This window comes from Papilio machaon, chromosome 7 (assembly GCF_912999745.1).
Source record: "Papilio machaon chromosome 7, ilPapMach1.1, whole genome shotgun sequence".
In the NCBI taxonomy this organism is placed as follows: domain Eukaryota; kingdom Metazoa; phylum Arthropoda; class Insecta; order Lepidoptera; family Papilionidae; genus Papilio; species Papilio machaon.
In genome coordinates this window covers 235,913-262,495 of record NC_059992.1, presented here as the reverse complement: position 1 = coordinate 262,495, position 26,583 = coordinate 235,913, and the positions used below count along the sequence as shown (strand labels likewise).

General features: G+C 44.1%; 6 protein-coding genes across 6 annotated transcripts; 3 read left to right on the top strand and 3 right to left on the bottom strand.

Annotated features, from left to right (window-relative positions):
* The first annotated feature begins 662 nt into the window (after positions 1-662).
* On the top strand, positions 663-8,007 carry LOC106712684. Its single transcript, XM_014505320.2, has 2 exons — positions 663-1,157; positions 7,632-8,007. The coding sequence occupies exons 1-2, from the start codon at positions 841-843 to the stop codon at positions 7,993-7,995; spliced, it is 681 nt and encodes a 226-aa protein (XP_014360806.2). The 5' UTR covers positions 663-840; the 3' UTR covers positions 7,996-8,007.
* A 1,279-nt stretch (positions 8,008-9,286) lies between these two features.
* On the bottom strand, positions 9,287-9,885 carry LOC123721122 (WD repeat-containing protein on Y chromosome-like). Its single transcript, XM_045678598.1, has 3 exons — positions 9,863-9,885; positions 9,600-9,741; positions 9,287-9,511 (listed from the first exon to the last, which is right to left on the bottom strand). The coding sequence occupies exons 1-3, from the start codon at positions 9,883-9,885 to the stop codon at positions 9,287-9,289; spliced, it is 390 nt and encodes a 129-aa protein (XP_045534554.1).
* Positions 9,869-15,039, bottom strand: LOC106712685 (WD repeat-containing protein on Y chromosome). Its single transcript, XM_014505321.2, has 14 exons — positions 14,822-15,039; positions 14,454-14,565; positions 14,089-14,246; positions 13,595-13,771; positions 13,340-13,519; positions 12,947-13,180; positions 12,432-12,684; positions 12,179-12,315; positions 11,734-11,822; positions 11,152-11,346; positions 10,932-11,066; positions 10,553-10,686; positions 10,238-10,449; positions 9,869-10,089 (listed from the first exon to the last, which is right to left on the bottom strand). The coding sequence occupies exons 1-14, from the start codon at positions 15,032-15,034 to the stop codon at positions 9,898-9,900; spliced, it is 2,421 nt and encodes an 806-aa protein (XP_014360807.2). The 5' UTR covers positions 15,035-15,039; the 3' UTR covers positions 9,869-9,897.
* Positions 15,040-16,101: 1,062 nt separating this feature from the next.
* Positions 16,102-16,853, top strand: LOC106712706 (28S ribosomal protein S21, mitochondrial). The gene is made up of 2 exons (XM_014505345.2): positions 16,102-16,383; positions 16,543-16,853. Exons 1-2 carry the CDS (start codon positions 16,210-16,212, stop codon positions 16,657-16,659), a joined length of 291 nt encoding a protein of 96 aa, XP_014360831.1. The 5' UTR covers positions 16,102-16,209; the 3' UTR covers positions 16,660-16,853.
* Positions 16,854-17,391: 538 nt separating this feature from the next.
* LOC106712703 (out at first protein) lies at positions 17,392-19,577 on the bottom strand. Its single transcript, XM_014505340.2, has 6 exons — positions 19,233-19,577; positions 19,050-19,163; positions 18,794-18,928; positions 18,450-18,630; positions 18,186-18,328; positions 17,392-17,916 (listed from the first exon to the last, which is right to left on the bottom strand). The coding sequence occupies exons 1-6, from the start codon at positions 19,314-19,316 to the stop codon at positions 17,764-17,766; spliced, it is 810 nt and encodes a 269-aa protein (XP_014360826.2). The 5' UTR covers positions 19,317-19,577; the 3' UTR covers positions 17,392-17,763.
* Positions 19,578-19,836: 259 nt separating this feature from the next.
* Positions 19,837-25,408, top strand: LOC106712708 (WD repeat-containing protein 26). The gene is made up of 9 exons (XM_014505347.2): positions 19,837-20,502; positions 22,935-23,106; positions 23,200-23,628; positions 23,703-23,836; positions 23,989-24,106; positions 24,206-24,471; positions 24,550-24,650; positions 24,816-24,931; positions 25,194-25,408. Exons 1-9 carry the CDS (start codon positions 20,339-20,341, stop codon positions 25,356-25,358), a joined length of 1,665 nt encoding a protein of 554 aa, XP_014360833.1. The 5' UTR covers positions 19,837-20,338; the 3' UTR covers positions 25,359-25,408.
* Positions 25,409-26,583: the final 1,175 nt, after the last annotated feature.

The window sequence follows — 26,583 nt, the reverse complement described above, 5'->3', positions numbered from 1 at the left end:
TTTCCTTATGTGAGTAAGTGATTAATGCTACTCCAATAAAAATTGTATTTCAAAGTTTTTGTTTGGCGTACAGTCCAGCCCTCGCTGAGGAGGAGGCGCTCGCGCCGCAGCTCGAGCATGACGCGCAGCTCGGCCGCCTCGGCGGCTTCGTCCGGCTGGCGGCGCGGACCGATCAACATCATCGTCGTTGAGGACCTGCTGGGCCACGTCCTTGAGCTCATATTTTGGCGCTGTAAAATAATTCCTTCATTGCTTCTTAAGATAATTTCTCTGTGCATCCCCTTTCATCCGAACTTAAACAAAATATCGGTTCGATGGGGTCCCTCGCGAGGATTTGGCCTAAAGGAGATCGTAAAATTTCTTCCGGAATCCTACCTGACCGAGATCTGCCTGGACGACTCGCCGATCCTTCGGAGCGACGTCCACACGCTGCTCGAAGCGAGCACGTCGCTGCGGTATTTGTCTCTTGCGCGTTGCAGTCTCGATGACGAGGCGTGTGCCCTCCTCGCCGACCGGCTGCACTACCCGCTGCCCGCCGCGCACTCGCTGCAGGCGCTCACACTCAGCTCCAACCGCATCTCGGAGGTGGGCGCCGCCGCCTTAGCCGGCGCGCTGCGCTCTAACCGCGCGTTGCGGCACCTCGACCTGGCCGACAACGCGCTCTCCGCCGCCGGCGCCGCTCACATATTACGAATCCTCGGCGAGTTTCAGCTGTCGGACGATGAACTTTTGGGGAGAAATCGGCGTCGCTTCGAGTATTTGAAATTACGGAATGAGCTCTTCCTTCCGCATCGCAAGGAACTTTCGAAAGCTTTGTCGAAGATAGAACAGAGAAGCACGATGTTATCCGCCAGATACTCAACGAAAAAGCTGTCCCCGGACGCGAACAAAGAGAACGTGGTTCCTATAAAAAGCAAGCAGAAGCAGGGGAGCAGGTCGATGAGCAAGGCGGCGAGCAAGGCGTTGCTGGCGCCGGTGCTCTCGTGGCAGTCGCTCAGCGCGGAAGAGACGCTGTCGTCCCTCTCGGTGCCCTCGAGCTTGCCGGGTGCGGCCAGTGCGCCGCGCGTGCCGGACGCCGCAGCGGCGGGGCGCCGGTTCAGCCTGCTGCAGCTGAAGCGAGACCCACTTAGCAAATACAAGACGTTCGTACGGACTGGGTTTGTAAATGTATTCCGTCATCTCATTGTAATGTAATTTACGACCCGGAATTATTGTCCAACATAACACGAGTTGTTGCGTTGTCGACGTTGATCCACAAGAGGGCGACGCCTCTTTTATCTAAATGGAGCAACTCGGACGTTTTAAACCACTAATCATTAACTTACAAACATTGTAATGGTGTTGTTACACTTTCTGTCTATGCCTTCAGGGTCGAGAATATTTGTTCGCAGCACAACACAGCACTTTTAACACACCAATGAATAAAACCACATGTACTCAGAACGAAGACATTTATTACAAATTAATCAAAATCACTTATTGACAATACAAAAACGTAACCATACCACGCATTTAAATCAAACAACGCCATCTAGGCAAAGCAAGTGTAATCGTTGTACAATAATTAAAGTGATACAGTTTGTTAAGACGTGAACATTCCGCCCACCAAGGACCGAGTCCTTTCAAACCGCCCACCATGACATTTCTAACAATATATTTATTACTATAATCCTAGGTGATCGGAGATGACAATATTCATAGTTCAAAACATTTTCTAAAAATTTAAATATACTAACCAAATAAATTCTAATTGTAATTACTATCGCAGTGGACTGTATATAAAGTAAAAAAGATAAGAACAAAAAAATTAAGAAACTTCTACCTTAAAGTGCTAAGTGAAAGAAAAAAAATCAAGTTACATATTCTACTACTTATCAACTAATTAACAACTAACTAACTAATAATTCTACTAATCATTCATCATTAACAGGCAAGATACACAATTTCGAAGTTGGACGTTTGACTCGGGAATCCTTACATTGCAGGGTAACTACGCGAACTAAATTATCCTTACCAGGATGAACTTCAATTACTCTCCCATATAACCATTTGGCAGGGGGTAAATTGTCTTCTTTTACCAACACAATATCCCCAACCTTTGGATCGCGGATACGTTTAGCCCACTTATGTCGTTGAAAGAACATAGTTAAATACTCCTGAGACCAACGTTTCCAAAAAGCCTGAATCATTCTTTGTGTCAATTGCCAACGTCTCAAGCTACTCACTGTCGTATGCTCATAGTTATAGTCTGGTGCTATCACCAGTGGCTGACCGACCAAGAAATGTCCTGGTGTCAAAGGGTTTGGATCTGTCGAGTTGGCACTATTCTGTGACAGAGGTCTTGAGTTCAGACATGCCTCAATTTGTGACAAAACTGTACTCAACTCCTCGAAAGTCAAAGTAGAATCACCAATAACTCGTCTAAGGTGATGTTTTGTACTTTTTATCCCAGCTTCCCACATACCTCCGAAGTTAGGAGAGTGAGGCGGGATGAAATGCCATTCTGTTCCATTTTTGGCCAATAAAGCCGCTATTTCTCGAGGAAGAGAAGCACATTCATTGTGAAACATTGCCTTAAGCTCCTTTGAAGCTCCAACGAAGTTGGTGCCGTTGTCACTGTAAAGATGACTGCAGTGACCACGTCTGGCGACAAAACGTTTAAAGGCTGAAAGAAAGCCTTCAGATGTCAAATCAGAGACCGCTTCGATGTGCACAGCACGAGTTGCCATGCAAACAAAAAGACATATATATCCTTTGTAGGACTTATGGCCGCGACCCTTAGCTGTTCTCATTTGAACTGGACCCGCATAATCGACGCCTGAATGAAGAAAAGGTTTACTAGGTGTCACCCTGCATGACGGCAACTGCCCCATCAGTTGATTTCTTGTTACAGCTGCATGACGAATACATGGTACACAGTTGTGGATATGAGTTTTAATCAACTGCTTACCTCGCACAATCCAATATTTTGACCGAAGGAAATTTAATGTCAATTGTGGCCCGCCGTGCAGTACGCGTTGATGAGCGTCCGATATGAGCAGTTTCGTCAAATGAGACTGATAAGGAACAATGATAGGGTGCTTCATATTGTCATCTAACTGAGAATTTTGGATTCTTCCTCCCACTCTCATGAGGCCCCTATCATCCAAATAAGGATTCAAAGAAATCAAACCGCTGTTCTTGCTAACGTTTTTACCAGCTCGTATTGCCTCTATTTCTGTCTCAAACCACACTATTTGACAGAGCATGAGACAGCGATGGATGGTATCTGAGATTTCAGAAGCTGTTAGGTAAGGCGGTAACTGTGTCCGTAATGCTTTAGCCACCTTTAAATTCAAAAATCGTCTGCAATAGGCTAACGTCCTGGTTAACTTACGGAAAGATGAAAATCTGGACCATATTAATTCGATCGAATCGTCGGTTACCTCTGCCGCATGAACCTTAACAGATCTCTGTTCCAGTTTGGTCATTATAGCTTTAGGTCTGCAATATGCTATGGTGTCAGCTAGCAACCACGGTGGTCCGTGTTTCCAAAGAGAATCATTTAATAAAGATGTGGGTGTTGTTCCCCTCGAAGCAATATCTGCGGGATTATTTTTTGTGTCCACATAATGCCATTGAGTGGAGTCGAGGGCAGTAAGGATTTCAGATGTCCGATTTGCAACGAAGGTTTTCCACCGACTCGGATGATCGCTCAACCATGCTAGCACGACTGTTGAATCCGTCCATGCATGTAAGTCTGATTTTTGAACATTCAAAACTCGAGCTACTTCTAACAGTAATTTGGTAACTAAAACTGCTCCACATAACTCCAGTCTTGGTATTGAAACCTGTTTTATGGGAGCTACCCTTGTTTTTGCAGTTACCAAATTGCAGTTTATTTGGCCTTCACTATCAATAACTCTCATGTAAACAACCGCGGCGTACGCCACACTTGATGCATCAGAGAAACCATGCAATTCTACCGTTTGATCATTGTTTTTTCTTTGCAGCCATCTCGGAATCCTAAATCCATTGAGTTTTTGTAACTCGCAACGGTAAAACTGCCATTCAGCTAGAAGCTCTGCAGATAGTTCGTCATCCCAATCTAAACCACTGATCCACAGTTTTTGGATGAAGATCTTTGCGGTAATTATACATGGTGCGATCCAACCTAATGGGTCATATAAACGTGATATCTCTGATATGACACTTCTTTTAGTTTCAGGTGCCGGTGACGACGGTGTTGAAAAAGGTAAGTTTACAGTGTAATGGAATTCATCAGAATTACGGTTCCAGGTAAGTCCTAAAATTCTTGTAATTTCATCTTCCTTTATTTCTAGATTTCTTCCAGTATCCAGTTCTATTTGTTTAAGTAGTTCTTCTCGGTTACTTGTCCATTTCTGTAAGGTGAAACCGGTTTTATTTAAAAGCTCATTAAACTCGTGATAGATTTTTACAGCTTCTTCTTCAGTCTGGCAACCCGTCATGAGATCATCCATATAAAAGTCTGTCATGATTCTACTAGCAGCATATGGATATGATTCGCCTTCATCGCAAGCAGTTTGCTGCAATGCCTTCACTGCCAGGTAAGGTGCACTAGATATTCCAAATGTAACTCTCAAAAGCCTATATTCCTTTACGTTAGAATGAACGTCTTCTCGCCATAAAATCCTTTGATAGTCTACGTGATCACCAGCCACCTTCACTTGCCGATACATTTTTATGATATCGGCTACTAGACATATAGGGTGTAGTCGCCATCGCATAACAGTATGGCGTAAGTCAGCTTGTAAGGGTGGTCCAACCATTAATGTGTCGTTCAAAGCAACACCATCGGATCCTTTAGCTGATGCGTCAAATACCACCCTTAATTTTGTGGTCGACTTATTTTCGCGGATTACACCATGATGCGGTAAGTAAACAGCGCCAATTTTATTCTTTTCTATTTCATTGGTAATTTCTTCCATATGACCTTGTGATAAATAATCATTAATTACTGATGTATATTGGGATTTAAGCTCACTATTTTTAGATAGCTTCCGTTCAAGACTATACAATCTTTTTAATGCTATTTCCTTTGTGTTACAGGGAGTCTTACTTGACCGAAATGGCAGCTTTACAATGTAGCGACCATTTTCATCCCTGCGCGTTGTGGCAGCGAAGTAATCTTCGCATGCTTGTTCTTCAAGACTAAGTATTGATGATTCAGAGTTTGTTGGCTCTGCCTCTAACTCCCAAAATCTTTTTAGGATTAGATCTGTTTCAACCCTTGCATGCATGCTAATAGTTAACTTATGATGCGACTGCCCTTCATCCTCTACTTCTCCAGACACTATCCAACCAAGGTAAGTATCTTGAGCCATTGTTTTACCTGTAGGGTCCTTAATTAAGCCTTCTTTTAAAATTTTAGTATAGGCTTCTGAACCTAGCAAAATATCAATTTTGCTGGGCTTATTGAAATTTGGATCAGCCAACTCAACACTATGAAGTTCTGGCCAATCCACCAATGTAAACTTCCTTTCTGGTAAAATAGAAGTTACCCTACTCAGCACATAAGCTTTTATTTGAAAATTGAAGTTAGAATCAATCAAAGATTGAATGTTAACTTGAACCATGTATTTTGAAGTCAGGTCGCTATGACCTCCCCCCAATCCTGAAATAGTAGTTTTAACGGCTATTTTTTTTAACTTCAATAACTGAACTGCAGATTCTGTTATAAAGGAAGCTTGAGAGCCTTGGTCTAATAAGGCTCTCAAAACTTGAGAATACCCATTTCTCGACCTAGCCTTAACAACGGCGGTAGCTAGTAAAACCTGACTATGTACATTTTTCGAGAAATGGGTTGAAATATGAGGTTCAGCCTTGGACTCGTTCTGTGGTGGTTCCTTATTAGCACTGGTGAGGGGTGCGGAAGAGTCCGCCTCCGTATTAGGATCGAATTTTTTGTGCAAAAGAGTGTGATGCTTCCTGTTACAAGTTTTACATTTAATATTCATCCGACAATTAATATTCAAGTGACTTGAGCGAAGGCAATTAAAACACAAACCGTGATTTTTAGCTATCTGGCGACGCTGATCGACTGATTCCTGAATAAACCTCTTACAACGACACAAGAGATGCTCTTCAGAACAAAGTGGACAGGATATTTTTGAAACTACATGCAATGCTTTAGTACTGCTACTGGACTTGCTACTCTGTGGTTCTAAAAATTCAAGAGCTCGAAAACGTTTTTCCAAGAAGTCCCGAAAAGTTTTGAAGCTAGGAAGTTCATCGCAAGATTGACTAACCTGGAGTTCCCACTGCTTCCTAGTCTCAACGTCCAACTTGGAGCCAATCAAATAAATAACAATAATATCCCAAGCGTCCACTTGAACCCCTAGATTTGATAACTCGTGTAAGCAATCGGTTGTTGTGTCTAAAAGTTGCTTGAGAGTTATAGATGACTCAATGGTCATTTGTTTTTGGTTAAGTAGACGCTTGAGAATGCAATTCGCCAAGAACCTTTTATTGTTGTAACGGCTATTTAATAGGGACCAACATTTTTTATAGTTTGCATGCGTAATAGGAATGTGCTTTATGAGCTGTGCGGCTTCACCTGACAACTGAGATCTTAAATAGTGTAGTCGTTGTACATCATCAAGAGTTTCATTACCATCAATTAATGACAAAAACAAATCCCTAAATGTTGACCACTCTTGATATTTACCGCTAAAAATGGGAATGGCTATTTTAGGTAATTTAGCAATCGATTTTGTTTTCGTATCGTTATCTGGTGAAGCCTCACTTTTATTACATGACTGTAAACTATTAGATAAAGCATTTTTTAATTCTACCTTATAAGTTATAAAAATATCCGTGACCGTTTCAAACACGTCATTTTTGATATAACTTGTTGAGTTTAAATCCGCTTCAGTGTATTTCATTAAAAGATCTTCATGTTTTCTTGTGAAATCTTCGAATTGTTTATCCAAAATTTCCAATCGAGATTCTACATATGCTTGATTTACCCTCTCTTTTGGAGACTTTTTGAAATTAATAAGTCCCTTATGAATACGACATTTAATGTCTTCCAATAATCTTAACTGCGCCTCCATGTTATTTAACTTTTACGTGCACTTTGATCACTATTAATAACTTCTCTTACTTGCTCCGATCCGTTTCGCCGACCGCAGTCCGTTCGGCTCAGCACAGCCGACCCGCTCGTCGCTCAGCACGGCTTCGTTGCCGTACAGCTCCGTTGACCACTCAGCTCCGTCGCTGTAGACCGCTATCCCCGCTCAGTTCGGAAATCCGGATCGATGGACCTTATGTCTATGCCTTCAGGGTCGAGAATATTTGTTCGCAGCACAACACAGCACTTTTAACACACCAATGAATAAAACCACATGTACTCAGAACGAAGACATTTATTACAAATTAATCAAAATCACTTATTGACAATACAAAAACGTAACCATACCACGCATTTAAATCAAACAACGCCATCTAGGCAAAGCAAGTGTAATCGTTGTACAATAATTAAAGTGATACAGTTTGTTAAGACGTGAACACTTTCCTTGTCACAGAGTTTCGTATGATTTTTAAGTACGAATATCAGTAATCTTAACATAAATGTAAGTAGCACATTGATTAGTAAACCTTTGTTACAGAATAGTGTTTTCGTTCGGCAACATGAAACTGTCCTCGTTGAACCTGGCCTACAACAGACTGGATCGCTCCAGCGTCGCGCTGCTCTGTCGCGTGCTGGCACAGCAGGCGGCCTGGCGCGACGCGCATGCGTATGCGCACGCGCAAGGACACGCACATGCTCACTTCCAGTCGCACGTACATGTGCAAGGATACGGGCATGATGAGGGCGGGTTGCTGCGCGTTCAGCTCGATGGCAACCCCGTGGCCGAGGACAGTGCGGAGCTGCGCGAGCTGCAGACGCTGTTGGAGCGCGCGCTCAGCGTCAGGGAGGAGCGGCCCGCGCGGCGGAAGCCCGCTCCCAAGCACCATCCACACAAGCATTAGAAACAACTCGGCATCAACACAACATTAGATACTGCTACATTACATGTTTCATTACTTTTCCACTCATGCCATATTGTTTTATTCTTAAGTTCAAAATAGATTTTAATAATAAATAAATTGTTTTTTTATGTAATACTGTTGCTTCGACTTCGTCAGCGTAAAATTTTAGAAAATAGCCTATGATATTCTCTCGTAAATCAGCTCAGGTTCACCCGTGTCGGAGATTATCCGGAACAAACACAGATTTGCCGAAAGGCAGATGAAAATTACAAAAATTGGTTATGCGTCCCCTCTTCCGCCAAATCTACTTCCCCTCCTTTCCTATTAAGAAAAGGATGGGAAGGGAAAGAGGACTAAAATTATGCCTCCGGAACCACACTCATCAGACTGTACGCGGAATTGCTTCCACTTGACGCCTGTCTTCTGTGTGGTCGTGGTATTGCACCGGTCGACCCGACCAATTCGTGCACCCTTCAATATTGTTGTTGCGGGATCTACCACTGTTGAAGTGATATATAGATTTATAAATTAATATTATATACTATTGATTAGTAATCATATAGCAATATGAGTAATAAATAAAAAACCATACACACTTTCATGATTAAGTTTGATTAATTTATTATAATTGAAAAATTATAGTATACAAGAATTAAAAATGTTTTCCGGTACAGTAGAGACCGGAGTGTGTCTCCCCGCAGACATATTGTGTTTGTAGTCCACTGCTGCGGCCGCGCTCGTCGGTCGCCGGAGCCCTGTCACATGCAACAAGCGGTCACAACTGTAGCGACAACAGCCGAACAGAACGAACTTGTAAGAAAGTAAAACTTTAGAATTCAAATTTTTGGCTTCGATACGTGTTACCTAAGTACGGTGCAAAGCTACGATTCGGTTAGCAATCACCATCGCAAGATGGTGTTAGTGTGCGGTGCGGTCGCGGTGCTGGTCTTGAGACGCATGCGGGCGGTCGCCCTGCGTGTCGCGGCGCGGAGGTACGCCGAAGCGCGTGCGCCGCGCGGCGCCCCGCCGCAGTCGCGTCGCACGCACCAGCTCCGGCGTGGGCGGCCGCCGCACCGCCTGCGTGCCGCTCACGCGAAGGTGAGTGTACAGCGGGATCTGGACATAAAACAGCTCTTTGCTTAACCTAATTCAACCACTAATACATCATAAAACACTTTCTAATAACACGTAACCTTGGCGTAAATTATTTATCAACGCTAAAAAATCTCCTTTGAAGGTTTCTTTTAAAGAAATTGTGACTATATAATTAGAAGTAATATGATGTATCGGATCAGTGATCGTAGTAGAGATGGCCGCTAACTGTGGGCAGAGAGTCGTCGAGGCGCGGCGCGGCCTGCGGCTCGGGGCGCGGCGGCAGCGCGGTGTGACGACCCAGCAGCGGCGGCGCGGGCGCGGCGCCGAACGTGCGCGTGCGCAGCTCGGCCGCCGTCACGTCGGACACGTCGGGCGCCACGCGGCCCGGCACGTAGCGCGACACGTAGCCCCCGCGCCACACCTGCACCGCGACCGGACGACGAACAATTTTTAGTTTTTATTTTACTACGGTGACATTACTTAATAAAATCAATGAAGTAGTAACCGACCTTGAAAGTGGTAAAACTGGCCACTTTCTGGACGTCGGGCGGGAAGCGCGTGGTCTCCAGAGACCAGGGCACGAAGCTGCCGAGCGTGCCCACGTACTGACCGCTCAGCCGCCACACGCGCACGCTGTAGTCCGAGCTGCCGCTGCGGACACACAGAGGACCGCGTCACTGCACCACCACAACATTCTCGGCACGATGCTGTCTGGGCACTGTCGAATACTATTTGTCAAATATTCCCGGACTGCCTTAGAATGAGTTATTACTCTAAAACTGCAAGACATGCCATTCAAGTCGGTTGTTAAACTAACGACAACAAAAGCTTCTGGTCGTCGATATAGGCGAGCGAGGTGACGCAGCGCAGGTGCGCGCGGTAGCTGTTGAGCAGGAGCGGCAGGGGCTGGTCGCGCACGCAGCGCTTGGCGCGGCCCTCGATGCGGTCGCGCCACAGGAACGGGAACTCCACACGCAGTCGTGGCATGTTCACGTGCACCTGGCGCACGGGATGCCACCAGCGAATTAGATTACACTTTGAATTCGTTGGGTACTTATATGATGTAAAACCGAATGAACACACACTAATTGACGTACGGACATACGAACATAGCGAAAACGTGTTCTACCGAGTATAACGAGTATACCTTCTCAGTAGTGAGGTAGTTCGTCATAAGCCAGACTTTGATGTAGCCGACGGTTGTCCCGGTGAAGAGGAACTCGTTGCCGACGTCGGTGGCGAAGGCCGACACGTAGTCCCCTGCCGTGTGGATTCCCTGGAACGATCCTTTGTACCCGCCCGCCGGATGATCGGACCAGCATTGCACCTGCCCGTTTTCCAGGGAAAGCATCATCGACGCTGCAAAGTTTTCATCGATTATGGCGAGATTATATTTGTTTCTCTTTAAATGATGAGTATAGAATGTGCACCCTATGGGAACGAATAAGAGCGAGTGACTCACCGACGTGCATGCTCATCGGGCGCGTCTCGAGAAAGATCATGGCGTGTACTGCGAGCTGACGCAGCACCTGCGCCTGCGCCGGCAGAGCCACCGTGGACACGCGCCGCGCGCGCCCCTGCCGGATGCCGCTCACGCTGACAATGCACAAACCAAGGTTTTTTATGTAATTGTACCTATGTATGTGCTTTTTCAATGTGGCAATAAATGCTTTTCTTTCTTTCTTTTTTCAATGCTCAACCGCGCCATCCGTCAGAGCCAAATCGCTAATATTTGTACTTGCACAAGCGTGCGACCGTACTATCGCATATGATACAACAATCTGCGTCTAATCACTTTTTTATGTTTTCAGTCTTTCCAAATAGTAAAAAATATAGATAACCTTGGACGGAAAATTGCGGAGGGTCTATGCGTGTGGGGCGAGGCGGCGGCGGCGGCGGCGGGCTGCTGCGGCGAGGCGGTTCGCTTGCTGTACTGCATCTTGATGCGCAGCGTCGGTTCCGTGCACGAGAACCTCCTAAGAATGAAAAAAGTCAGTGTTGAAGACAAGATTTACTTACAGAGTGGGGCAGTTGCACGGCACGGTGCCGAGTCGAGCATACCTGTAGGGCTGGCCGGTCTCCAGTTTCCAGAGCAGCAGCTCGGAAGCGTAGGAAGCGGTGGCGATGGTCAGCGGGATGCGCACGGCCGCCGCCAGCACGTCGTCGCGGTGCCGCGTCTCCCAGCTCTTGCCTTGCGTCGCCAGCCCCTGGTCCTCGAACTCCGTCACGTGCCGGTTCCACCCCACCGCTAGAATCCTAACACGATACTTAGTGTCCATAATCTGATATCTACAGAAAAATAATTTCCAACTTATGTACTTTCAAAAACGTTAGGACTATTTCTGTCTTAAAGTCCTGTTTTTAGTTCTTGTTATTCAAATATAAGTTAGTCAAGTTACTTGTTAGTCAAGTGCTGTTTTCTAACACTACTAGCGCCCTGATTGAGATTTCTAAGACTTTTTTTATCAGGGGAAAACTTCCAAAATAAGGGTATATTTTAGGGGCTTAAGGGTGGGTAATTCGCAGAACTGTGGCGTTCCTTTCTGTCTAGCGCCCTGCGCGGCCTCCCAACCGTGACCCACCTTAACGCCGCCGTGGTGTAATGATATATTCCCTTAAAATTAAAAACTTGAATTTTACTACCTTCCTTCGATCCAAAAACAACTGGTAACCTCGCACATGTGCTCGATCTCCAAATACCGCAGACTCACGCCAGTGTTGAAATTCCACGTCTGTCAAGCAAAACTCTATCGTATCATTTTTATATATATATATATATACACTAGCTGTCGCCCGCGATTCCGTCCGCGCGCAGATAAAAAAAAACTAAATGGGGGGGGGGGTTATGAAAATAGATGTTGGCCGAATCTCAGACCTACTGAATATACTCACAAAATTTCATGAGAATCGGTCAAGCCGTTTCGGAGGAGTACGGTGACGAAAACTGTGACACGAGAATTTTATATATAAAATATATGAAGTAATATATAGCATATTATATTTACCTAGCATGTATGCATAAATGGAGGTCCGTGGTCTCACCCTACCCCATCTGGATGACGGGCATGAGTTATGTTACGGGTGGTACCTTGAGGGTGCCATCCCGGGCTCCGGTGAGCAGCAGCTGGTTGGCGGGGTCGAAACAGGCAGCCGTGATCTCGACCGGCACCAGCTCGCCGTGCAGTAACCGCGTGTGCGCAGACCGCATCACCACATTGCGTTTGCCTGTTTATTTACATTTTTGTGTTCTTTCAATAATTACGTTGAAGTGAGGTCGAAACTGTTATTTGAAGGATTCCTTTTACAAATAAAAAAATGTATCGCGTTTGTTAAAGCGTCACCGGTGAGAGGATCCCAGTTTATGATGATGCTGTCCATTCCGCAGGTGATAATGACTTTGAAGAGCGGGTTGTAGAGCAGTTTGGAGACGGCGCGCGAGTGTGTGAACCCGTCAGTATGTTGCGGGTTGAGCTGCTCGTCCAGCACCAGCACGGCCAGCTTCACCGCCGCCAGCAGCAGCTCGCGCGTCGCCGGGTTGTACACTGCCGAGATCGGCGTGCGCTCACCGATTTGCGGCGGCACGTCGATGTAAGTCTACCAACCGATAACAGTTTACTTAAGTACTTATAATCGGGAAAGAAAATAATAGTAAATGCGATCAGACATTCTCGAGGATCACAATAAAACCGGTAAAATAAAATAGTACACTCTAACTTAAACTACCATATCTTCCTTTATCTGAATGTCCCATTACAAAAAAGAAATGCCAGAAATAATTAGTTTAACGTATAATGTACATTTAAGTTTACAGTTTTTGGAGAATATGTAATTAATTTTCGTTATAGATTAATCAGACCTGCAGGCAGGCCTGTGCCTGAAGGTCCCACACTTTGATGGTACGGTCCCGGGCCAGTGAGTAGGCGCGGCGCGCGTGGTCCTGCAGCACGAGCGCGATGATGCCGGCGCGATGCCCCTGCAGGAGCGCGCTCGGTGCTGTCGCCACGAACGAGTTCCACACGCGCACGCAGCAGTCAGGACCGCCAGTCACCAGCACATGCGCCTCCTCTTCGAACGCGAAGCACTGGATGCCCTGGCCGCACGAATTCACTGACATATAAGTGTTCCAATATTGAAGTTCCAACTATACGCTTTTAGCACCACATTATAAGTCAAATACCAAATTATTCATCGATCCCAGAATCGGTTACCCCACTCTGTATTCGGAAAATTGATGTTAGGGAAAACAAACCTTTTCTGTATGGAAGGTGTTATGCGTCCGGGAGGCGGCGAGGTCGCACATGAGCAGCGCGTCGGGGCACGTGGCGCACGACACGATGCAATGCAGCGACGAGTAGTACGACACCTGACGCACCCAATCCGTGTGCGCGCGCGGGAACTCCACCAGCTGCAGCTCAGGCAGCAGCTCCGGCTGCAACACGAACCGCTACAGCGCACGCTCACCTGATTGAACGGCATGGTGTGTGCATGTCTGTGTGCGGCGCACCCGCTTCTGCAGGTCGACGTGGCGCAGCTGCTGTAGCGCGCGGCCGGGCTGGTTGCGGAAGGGGCCGCGCATGACGGGCGAGAAGCGCAGCACGCGCACGTATCCGCCAACGTCACCGCAGACCAACAGACAATCCTCGTGCTCGTCTTTATCGAAGTGGTAGTACATTGTACTTATCTGACACACAAACATTGCTTTCATTTAGTAGATTTTCCCATATGTACCTATTACCGATACGGCAATGGCATAGGTACATTCATAGATTCTTTTTATACTATTTTAATAACTTCTTGCACGTTTTTGTCCTTTCTTCACGTCCAGATAATCTGCTAAATCACTACATAAGACTCACTTAATTTATATACTTAGGTACTAAGTACTTAACAGTAGTTACGTAATCCTGTGCTGGTTTGCTCTGCATTTTGTCAACTAAGTATAACATCGTCAGTGACAAGCGGAATTGTTAGTGAAACTTTACGTCAAGTGCACGTCACCATGTATTCCCAGCTGGAGATGATGATCTTGAGCGTGAAGGTGCCTGCGCTGCAGTCGTAGAAGCGCAAGTCGCGCTCCGTCGAGCTGGTCACCACGATGTTGACGTCCGGCAGACACGCTAGGTCCGTTACCCACGTGGTGCGCACCTTCAGCGCCGCTGTGTCCCGTACAAACTAACTCTTGATATATTTGAGCCTTTTGCTTTCACCATATGAATTTTACTTTTAATTGACAAGTACACGTATTCTAGATATAAAAATTATTTTGGTACTAGGGTACATTCCAGACAATATTAAATTGAAAATAAAGTGAAAAACGATAAATGTTTCAAAGTGGAACAAACAATACGGGTATAGATACGTACGACAGGTGGATTGCGCGCTTCGCAGGCGCACCATGTCCAACGACCACCAGCTGATCATACCATCGCGGCTGGCCATGATGTAGCAGCCCTGCATGGGGTCCGTGCTGCGGTCCTGACGCGGTACAACGCTTTACAATTACTCTTCATAAATTCATATTTTGTCTGATGGAAAATTTAAAAAAAAACGACAAACGTCGCAGAGCTGCATTAGTAATTGCCTTATTGGTGTAAATGTCCACCTTTCATCATACGAATGTTAGTGCAGTATTAGTTTATCATATTACTAGCTACCTAAAGCAAGAGCAGTAAGAACATCGTAAAACACCGAAGCCTATTACGAAGGACGTTATACTTGTAAATAAATGTACTTTAGCAACATCTGGACAGAAGCAAATCCTAGAGATGGGATGGCGATGCTGCGACCTCATGATCTTCGGTAGGCCCATGATAGGCAGCTGGAGAGACTCTCCCTGATCTTCCTGATCGCTGGCGAAGTAGCCCAGGAGCAGATGCGAGACCAACTGGTCCCAGTTGATCTCACCGTCACGGCTCGTGTTTATCTTACAAAATATTAAACTCATGTGTAATCTAATATTATCACCAATCTTTAGCAAACAGTATGTTTTGATTTTAATAAGGGTATGACTAATTTACTATTCTTCTGAGAAATTAGGCCTGAAATCAAATATAGGTATAGACTATGGTTAATGGTTTAAAATAGAAATTCAGTACATTTCTTCTCAACGTTAGGATAACTATACTTTTAAGAACTCGTTTTTGATCTACTCAATACAATCTTAAGAAATACCTTCATAAAAAGGATTTTAAATTCTTCGTCATCGTATTCTACGTTTAGTAAAGTTTTTAAGAGAGTTCTGAATTCATTTTGTAGCAGCTTATTTCCATAAGTCGTCTCGAATACTTCTTTTATCTTAACCATGTCGCTCATGGAGCACCGCTCATGCAGCGGGATGTTCCTCCACTTGCGGACTTGCGGTGAGGTGCTGCCGTCGATACTCGACGACATCGTCAGCAGCGACCTCATGTCGCTATCGTTTGCCATTTTCGCTTCTTAGTAGTATAATTTTTATAAAATGCAAACTTATTAAAAATTAATATTAAGTATGTATCTATTTGATTGGGATGTATTGTTTTCCTATTAACAAAAATGACATATTTATGTTTGGTTATTGTTGTCAAATAAATGATATGAAATATCAAAGGTTTGAGGTGAGAAGTTATTAAAGCAAACAGTTTGTATATCGATTATTTAAACTCAAAGGTCTTCATTTACAAGTACATGTTCACATAAAATTACAGCAATCGTAGAGCTTGCATTAAATAAGAATATTTTTTTTAGTATAGATGAGATGATTAGGAGATAATTACTTTCCATCTGTTATTTTACCTCTCATAATTAATAAAATATACTTTTCATCATGATGAAGGTAGGATTTGAGAAAAGGGCCAACAAGCCCTTTCCTCGAATACTTGAAAATGTAATGAAATAAGAAATTAAGAAATTTATTTTTCACCAACTTTCAAGTAATTGAAAGTATACAATATTTTACTTAACATTTTTATTATTTCTATTTTTTCACATACCTGTCACTGCCTGTCACTGTCAAAACTCAGTAGAACGGTAGAACGCAGCTGTTATGTCATTTTGACAAATTTGTTTTCGATGTTTATAATTCTGACTAACCTTTCCTTAATCAATAAAATATTAAACTAAACTAAAACATAAATCACAAAGATGTTCCTAACACTTAAACTTCTTGCTAACAGACATCCTTCGTTCGTTGCTCGAACAGTATTTGTAAAGAACAACAACGTAGACGACGCATGCAGACTCGTGAACAGGATTCTTGGCAAGGAAGGCATCCTGGAGCAGTTTCGTCTCACGAGATATTATGAAAAACCTTTCCAGGTAAGACTGTTTTGATAATTTTGAAATTCTCATTAACAGACGCCCAATCTTAAGGTTTTAAATATCAAGTAATAATTAAGAAATATAATTGTTTTTGAATTTGTTATTCATACAATATATAGTAGAGATATGAATAGTCATAATCATTTTTTATTACAGACAAGGCGACGAGTCAACCATGAGAAATGTAAGGCAATTTATAATGAAGATATGGAAAGAAAAATCCACTTTGTGCTTAGAAAAAACCGACACGAGCCATTCCCTGGATGTCATTGATGACTTAGTTTATTAAAATTTTAAATACTAGATTTAACAAATAGTAGTTAGGAAATCTAAATTATAAAGATTACATTATTTAACAAAATGTTATATTGTAATGTGTAATAAAAATATTCAATCAATATTCTTTGTAATTCTGTTGAACTGCCCTCATGAAATAAGTGTTATTGTAAAATTACCAGATCATTATAAATAAATTCTAGAACTGAATACGGTCTAGAAGTTTAAGTGGAGAGTAATAAGAAGTAATGTTTGGTTTTATAGTTAGAGTTTTAAAATAACCTACTGGTATAATGGTATTTTTTATAAAATAAAACAAATGATGTAGAAATCAATAAATGTCATACAAAAAGTTTTATTCTTAATTTACAGGAATCCAATTCCACAGCATTTAACATTCAAGAACTTTATAGCTGCAATATAATAGAAAAGATACATTTTACACTTACTTTCACTGCATCAACATATTGACGCTAGAAAGCATAAACGCTGTAACCCTTGAAATCGCGAATATGTTTTTCACACGTTAATAATTTCAACCATTATCAAATGATAATGATTTTATTATAGGTTAGCACAAACTACACAACATTGCTAAATACCGCATGCTTGTAGGCATATCAGCTCACAAGTTATCATTTTTTGGCTCTCCTGTAAAGTTCATACTTTCGGGGTTACAGCGTTTACGCTTTCCAGCGTCGATATAGATGTACACAGTATAAATGAATATTATAAGAAAAAAATATCAAAAGTTACTTTTATTGGTTGGTATTAAAGAAAAACTCAATAAGATGGTAATTAATAGTCTGTTAAAAGCAAACAATTAAATATCTAGAAAATAGTAATCACAAGATTTAGAATAGCATCATTTAATAATCATCTAGTCAGCCACAAGTTGTAAGTTCACTGGAAATTCAGTTTCAACACATTCAGTGCCACTACCATTTCTATTTATTAACATGAACTCACAGGGCAAGTCTGTGGTACTGAACACAATAAAAAACTGTAGATACTCTTGCTTTAAAGTCAGGAAGCTGCACTGGGCGTGAGACAAGAGACAATTTGGCACAGATAAATGAGCTGTGGCCAGCGAGCGCACTGTCACGTGTAGCTGAGGCAGGCATCGCGCCGAGGTACGTAGTAGTGGTAGCGGTAACAGCGGTGGCACGTCTTGATGCCGCAGCGGTAGCTCATGCCCCCCTGCGGTTTGCCTTTGCAGTACTTCAGGCCACAGGGGTACCAGTTAACACATACCTGTAATTTGAGATACAATTTATATGTATGATCCACTATCGTAGGTAGATTTATGCAATTTTTGTATTTACATGATAGATTTCTTAAGGGATGTAGTATGTGTAGACATAACACACTAAATACATTAGCCAAGATGAACTCTTGAACATTCTTTAAAAGATGTTTAGTTTGTTCCACGTGTTCAAAACTGTGGACAATAGTAGTCACTCCCCAAAGCATAAAAACATTACAGATGACTTTTGTACTTAAAAAATAATAATTTAGCATACCTCTATGTGACAAATACATTCTTTTACACTATCATTCTCTGCCACACATGGAGATACACCCGGCTTGCCATCAGATGTGTCGGGTGACAGAGCATTGGCTGGAAACGGCGTTACTTCTGCTGAATATGATAACTGAGACATTCCTGGAAAGATATTGCAAACATAGAATACTGAGAGAATACATATTTTACAGTGGCACTAGATCTTATGGTATAATGAAGTAAACTCACTTTATTTTAAAAGTGACAAAATGGACAAAGTTACCTGGCCTCGGTGCCCATCTGGAAAGGTCAGCAGTCCTCAAGTAGACATGATCCCTGGCGGGGGCGCAGTGCCGCGCGGCAGCGGGCGACAGCAGCCAAGCGGCGCGCCCCGCCCACGCCGTCGTCGTTGTCTGGCGCCAGCCCTTGTCCTCTTCTGCTACACGCACTGTTCCTGGGTTTTTCTTTAACAAAATACCTCAATATTAAATCAATAATGATAACCTTTCATATAAAAACACAGTGGCATGGCGAGATAATAAATAGCACTCGGGTACAAGGTCAAGGGTGATCAGTGATACAGGAGACATGAGAGTAAAAAATTTTAAATCATTATTTTGAACAAACCTGCCGCAGTTTTGCCATTGCATCTGGTGCAATAAAATCAGCCTGTGCAGCGTGGGTCAGGAAGCAGAGTGTTTGGTACCCACTTTGGCCTAACTCCTCCTCTGCTGGTATCACCACTTTCATAGCTTCCACCTCCTTAAATGAAGATAAATACAGCTATAATATTTTCAGCAGGTGAGGTTAAAATTAACATAAAATGAAACATCAGATTACGTATACACTTCCTTGATTTCCCTACCATCAATGTGTCACTTACATTTGTAAAGTCGACAAGTTGCGAGACATAAACTCCATCCAAGCGCAAAAAATCAAGTATGACAGTGTCCTCCGACACATTCGCTGTTATGTTCTCCTGCATAACATCGCCACCCTGTAGAACTTAATAATTTAATAAATAAGTTCACATGCATTGGCAATTGGATTATATAAATGTCCATACTTGATTCTTAACATTAATCAGCAACTGTAAATTTATTGGCTGGACTAAAGTGTAAAGAAAAATAACACTTGTATACAACTGCATTTTCCTCTTATCAATACTTTCATAACAATAATTTTTTTGGGTTCGTTTCCTTTGAGTAAATCTTGTTGGTATGTTGTATATTCTCGCTTTATTTTATTTTCTTTGTAAATTGTTTTACATTGTTTTTGTTGCAAATGCCTAGGGTATTACGCATTTTTGTTCAAAAAGATAAAGAATCGTTTTTATTTAAGCTAATATCGAAATAGTAACATTTGTATTTTGTGATTTTCTCTCCTTGCATTTACGTCAAACTCAAATATCTATCTGTCTTGTCAAAGTTATCATTTTTCTCGTAACGTTCCGTTTTACTTTTAAATTACATTTGTATTTTGGGGGTTGTAATATTATTGTAGATATAAATCATTATAAACGTTTTTACTTTATGTTAATCACTCTTAACACACTTCTGAAGATATTTCAATAATAGTACAAAAATAAAAACTCAAAAATCGTGAAAGAAATTCGCTTTTTTGCGTCACAATAATTTTTATTTTGAGGTCATTGCATTGAAAACGATTCCTCCCGATGTGCGACGGAATAACAAACGATAAAACGAACGTCATCTAAATCGGAAAGGAAGGGCGATGTTGCACATAGACAGCTGTCGTTTCATTTTCAGCTGATTTTTGTATACGCTAGAGATCATTGTGAACCTGAGTACATATCTTAGCACTGTGTTGAGTTACTGCATCAATTTCAGAGCAATCTTTATCGATTGAATAATCTTCCTAAGCAGCAAAGCCGAACAATAGAGAAGCGTAGTTTTGTAGGCACGAACAAAGGGAGATGGTCCATTGAGTTCGGGTGGTGCGTAGCGGGCGGCCGTGACGTCACAAGAGCGAAGTGTCGAGGCCGATGCGGCGGATGCGGAGAGTGCGCTCGTGATCTCGGCGCTACGGGGAGCGCGGCGAGCACGCGCAGCCGAGAGGGCCAGCCTGGCCTCCAGTGAGTCGGGCGACGAGGGCGCAGGCCAGCGGCCGCCGCGCAAGCGCACCCGCAGGCTGTCGCCGGAGCCCACGGCCATGCACCAGCCGTGCGCCAACGGCGCGGTGGGCGCTCAGCACCATGTCAACGGTGATGCAGTCGCCACGAACGGCGACTTTCAGCCACCCGGGCGACGCATGAGCCAGACGGACCAGGAGATCGTGCGTCTGATCGGCCAACACTTGCTCTCCATTGGATTGGAGTGAGTTTTTAGTTTTGTTTAATTAGGTTACAGTCTGTAGCTGTTACAAAATAATGTGGTAGAGATTGCACCGCCAACATGCTTAATGAGTTGGTCGACTAGCTCAACTGGTCTAATCTCAGAACCTGACAGAATACCAGCAAGAAGCTGAATAATTTTACATTTTGTGTAAACATTGAAGGATTGCTTGCCTAATTCCAGATCTCTGCCATCCTGTTCTAATAAGATAAAGATAATAATATTTTCTTTTTTTATTGTTTCCGTTCTTTTGTCCATAAATGGTGAGTAGGTGAGGCAACACTTGTTGTATTAATTAGCTTTAGGGATGCATATGGGTAGTGGTCACACACCGAGAGGTTGGTGACTCATTGACTATCTACTACTTAAAATTGGTAAAAGACATTATGACCAGAGATGCTTCCATTTAATAACTTGTTAAGGATATCTAACATTTTTGAACAAAGATAAACAGTTTACTAACCCATTATAACTTTAGTACATTGTCTGCTATTATAAATTGTGCACATTTTATGAACATAAATCTTTATTTTGAAAATTAAAAGTCAGCTGATTTGTCAACTTCATTAACTTATTAATTGTTTCTATTTTCACTCATCAGTGAGTAAAAGACATAATTAACATTTATAATATAAAATTCTATTGGAGTATTTAGTAGGGATTTGATTTAAATTGTATGCATTAATTTATCAGATTTTTTTTTAATTTACACAGATTTTTTTAAAATAAAATACTGGCAACAATTCCATATTTAAAAAAATATTTATTATTCATTTATTACATGAAAGATTAGCCTAATTATACATTTGTATATCAACCTGAGTTAACTTAATGTACAAATGAAATTTGTAGACCAATTTGCTACACAACAAAGTTCCATTGTATGCTTTTATTGCTGCTGCATTTTATACTGACTGTTACTCTGTGTCATTGAAATAAACAGACTATATATAGTGCTTTTAACTATCATTAATTGCAACTTATTAGGTGTGTTGGTTAATCTATATATATAAAAGAAAGTCGTGTTAGTTACACTATTTATATCTCAAGAATGGCTGAATCGATTTGACTGAAAATTGGGCAGCTAGCTTAGAACCAGGAAACGGACATAGGATAATTTTTAACCCGTTTTCTATTTTTTATTCCGCGCGGACGGAGTCGCGGGTAAAAGCTAGTTACTGATAAAGCATTAAGTAAACATTTTATATTATCATACTTGATTCTAATTTGCCTTTGATATTGAGTATAAGACCAGTTACACACTAGCGATTTCGGCGGCGAAGCTAAAGACCGCACGGAAACAGATAAAAGATATTTTGTATCCATACAACAAGAATATGCCATAAGATCTTGCACATGACAATAATTTATTAAAAAATAATTTTGCACATAAAAAAAAAAAAAACTTATGACCTCCAAATAGAGCAAATGCATTTCTAAGTATCAGTTCATACGGAAACAGTTTTAAAACGCGACGATTTTTATCACGCAATGCAATTTTGAGCGTTGGGACAACGGAACAAGAGTGCTCTTAAAGCGTTCGTCGCTCGATACACGCCAACAACGAGTTCTAACACATTATAAAAGCGCCCGTGCGAATGAAAGCAACCTAATGTCTGTGTGAAATTTGACGTTAAGTAGTTTTAACATTTGTTATTAGTAGTTTTCGGGTACTATTGGGTACACGTAAACTTAAACAAAGAAACGTCTCTGATAGAGTGCGTCGACTTCGACTCCCCAATCGAATAGGTTTCGAACTTTGTGAGGCCCGCCCTCTGCCCGTCTGCCCGTCTGGCGGACGTTCTGATCAACGACCGCAGACCAACCGGCGACGCAATCGATTTTTAAGACAGCAATGATAAGTTATATTAATTTTTGGGTGCAAAAATGTCAGCTGCCATTTTCTGACAGTGGTTATTTTGGACGGCGAACGGACGGTTGCCATTTTTCTTAGTGCAATGTATTGTGTTACTCAAGCTAGACTCGGTGAAATCTATTTGAGAACCAAATCAACTTTTGTTTTGAATCTTTATTACAATAGTTTTCATAAAAAATTGTTTTACGTACATATAAGTTGTCATGATTCATGAAAGAGATGGCATTAACTGAAAGCAAGCGAGTGTGTATATGTAAACAATGCCCGCTCTCCCTCCTGCCCGAGTGGCGGAGTCATCGGCCTCTGCTATTCCCGTCGGGCCGCGGGGAGTCCTGGATCGATGAACCACACCTCACCTGTCACACTTGCACTCATTATATTATAGTATCGTAATAACTTTATCAGAGTGGTTAACAAAAAAATACTTAAATCTAAAGATCTAGTATCAAAAGGATTAAGTATGTCAATATTATTAGGTTTTAATAGCGTGTCTTTTTACCTGTGAGGGGTTTATATTTGCTTGTATGCGCAATCGCAGGCGGAGCGCGGCGCTGCTGATGGAAGAATCGGGACTGCACCTGGAGCACCCGGCGGCCGCTACCTTCCGACAGCACGTGCTGGCCGGCGACTGGCTCAAGGCGGATCACGACCTTCGCGCTCTGCACGATCTGCTGCAGGATTCGCCGCACGTCGACCCCCATAACCTCGCCGTAATGCAATATCAATATCATGCCTTCACATTACATGCTCCAATGAAACATTAGCACACATCAAATTAAACAAATAAATGTATGCGTTCGCAGGAGATGAAGTTCGTGGTATTGGAGCAGAAGTACCTGGAACACCTGGAGGGCGGGCGCGTGCTGGACGCGCTGCACGTGCTGCGCAACGAGCTGACCCCGCTGCAGCACGACACGGCGCGCGTGCACCGCCTCTCCGCCCTCATGATGTGCGCCGACGCGGCAGAGCTGCAGGCGCGCGCGCGCTGGCCCGGCGCCGGGCCGCTCTCGCGCTCCGCCGTGCTGGCGCGCGTGCAGGCCGTGCTGCCGCCGGCCCTCATGATGGCGCCGGGCCGGCTGCGCGCGCTGCTGGCGCAGGCGGCGGCCCAGCAGGCGTCGCGCTGCCGCTTTCACGCCGCGCCTCGCCCCGCGCCCCACGCCACGCACATCCCCTTCACACTGTTGGCCGACCACCATTGCTCGCCCGACCACTTTCCCATACACCAGCTCCAGGTAGGCCGCGCCCGCCACCTTCGGTCTGCGGACCCTCTGCAGTCTCGACGAGTTACAATGATCCTCGTGTCCAGGTGCTGAACGAGCACTGCGACGAGGTGTGGTACTGCAAGTGGTCCCCCGACGGCTCAAAGCTGGCCTCGGGCTCCAAGGACAACACCGTCATGATATGGGACTTCGACCCCGTCGCCAAGCGCCTCACCTTCAGGTATCGCTAGTCTTCACGGCCACAGCGACCTCATTTCGCTACTGGCCAAACTTAATACTTTGATATTAAGTTTACAGAGGTTACAGTAAACTATAGCCTCTGTAGTTGTTTATAAATGTTATTGAAACGAGTGGTGTCGGTGGTTGTTGCAGGAAGTCGTTCGAGGGGCACTCGTTCGGCGTCTCGTTCCTGGCCTGGAGCCCCGACGGTCGCTACCTGCTCTCGGCCGGCCACGAGGACTGCCCCGATATCTGGATCTGGAACATGGAGGTACCTCTCGCTCGCCAACGTGCGCGCGTCTCTCTCTCATTACCCTGCAACAAATTATTTAATAATTCATAAACATTAAACCTGTCTGCGTGTGCGCAGACTGAGCGGCTGCACGTGAAGATGTCGCACTCGACGGAGGACTCGCTGACGGCGGCGGCGTGGCACGCCTCCTCCGACAAGTTCGTGTGCGGCGGCGCGCGGGGACAGTTCTACCACTGCTCCGCTGACGGCGTGCTGCTCAACAGCTGGGACGGCGTGCGCGTCAACGCGCTGGCCTGCCGCAGCGACGGCCGCAGCGTGTTGGCCGCCGACACACACCACCGCGTGCGACAGTACGACTTCACCGAGCTCGCGGACCGCAACGTGTCAGTATCTCACCCCCCGCCCCCCTCCCTACCACCACGTGGTCGGCCCAGGTCTGTATGAGCGTGTGATGTGCGCAGGATCCAGGAGGAGCACGCGGTGATGGCGATGACGCTGAACGCCGCCGACACTCTGCTGCTGCTCAACGTCGCCAACCAGGGCGTGCACCTCTGGGACATACGTGAGTACCGCACCACACACCGCGCCACACCCGACACCCGCTTCCTCACCCACAAACTCAAACCGGCTACACTTCAACATTATCAAACAAATGTTGTACTTTGCTAAAATCTTTTCTTATTTTCACACTAATATTGCGACGTGTGTGTGCCTGGTCGTGGAGCAGGGGCCCGCGCGCTGGTGCGGCGCTTCCGCGGCCTCAGCCAGGGACATTTCACCATACACGCGTGTTTCGGCGGCGCGCAGCAGGACTTCATCGCCTCGGGCAGCGAGGACAACAAGGTAACTCCTCCTGTTCCCCCTCGACTAGGCTTCTCTGTCTGGTACAAAACAGGTCTCATTACGTGTACGATTTGTTCAAACTTTGTGCTTCTACGATTTTGAACCGGTATAATATCGGAAATAGAGTCATTATCGAGCAAAACGGGAGAGGCTTCCGGAGATCGCTGGAGACGCATCGGAAGGAGTGTCCATTACTGAAAAAATAACTTTCGAGTTTAATTTACGATGAGACCGTGTGTGTATGTTGTGGTGTAACATGCAGGTATATATCTGGCACATAAACGGCGAGGAGCCGATCGCGGTGGTGTCGGGGCACACGCGCTGCGTCAACGCGGTCTCCTGGAACCCCGTGCATCATGACGTCATCGTCTCCGCCTCCGACGACTTCAGCCTGCGCCTGTGGGGTCCGCGCGACCCCCGCTCCTAGCTGGCGCGCCGCGTGCCCCGCGCACGCTGCCCCGCGACCCCGCCCCCGACTCCGCCCCCGGCCCCGGCCCCGGCCCCGCCCCGCACGCCCCTGTCGCTGCGCACGCTCATCATGCGCCGCATGTGACGACACGCCCCCATCCCGCGCGACCAGCGACGAGAACGCTGACTGGCTTGCTGCGCTGCTGGACTGGTTTACTGCTCTGTAAATAATCCTTTCATACGCGGGCTGCGTGCTTACGATGTTAATTCACAAATCGGACGAACAATCGGCGTTTTATTTCTAAATGTATATACAAAAAAGCCGGTTCCCTAGTGTTTACTCAGTTTGGCAAACAAAGCGAAGCAATTGTTTCTTAATAAGGTGAAAATATACATTGAATTCCTCACATGGAACATATAAATGTCTCGGTATTTCTCTGTTTTATTTTGTTATAAAGTAATAACTTCAGGTATATAAAAACTTGTTAGCCGACATCACGTGACTGGTATAAGGCTAGGGAGATAATAAAGTAACAATTTGAAATACTCGTAGTTCAGATCATTGCAATTATATAAAATCAGTTAAAAAGTATTATTTCCATCATCATCCGAAGAAATTTATAATTTGTGTTCTGAATAATAGACGGTGGATGGATTCACAGATTAATTAATGATTGTGTCAGGGCATTATGGCCGTATAGAAGTTGCTACTGTCTCGGTGTACCGTCATATTGGACTGTATTATATTGTCTGAATACGTCAGTTTAGACACAGAGCTAGGTAGTTGGTAGCGCGCTGTGACTGTGCCGTGTATTGTGTAATAAGAAGCAGAGTTGACTGCAGTCAGATATGCAGACGGAGTCAGCGGACAGCGGGCAACCTTTGCACCGCATTCTCTTACTTGTTATACGGACTGGATTTTAGTGAAGGCAAATATAAGCAGCATATCTTAAAGAACGCGCGATGAAGAAAGACTATCGTAAGAAATAGTTGTAAAGTGGCTAGCGGGGGGCGTGTAGGTTAGTTAGACTAAGGTTAGAGTAGTGTTGAGAGTTGATTAGGAATATGTCGTAACACGGAACATTAAGAGATTTAATAAAGCGTTAATTATGTACTGGGCAGTTAATAATCGATTTAAATTGTCTGAGCAGGTTTTCATTGTGTGGGGGCGTGTCCCGCGCCGCACGCTACGAGCTAGAGATAGATTTGGGTTAAAATTAATTAAGTTTAGTGGTCGTAAATAA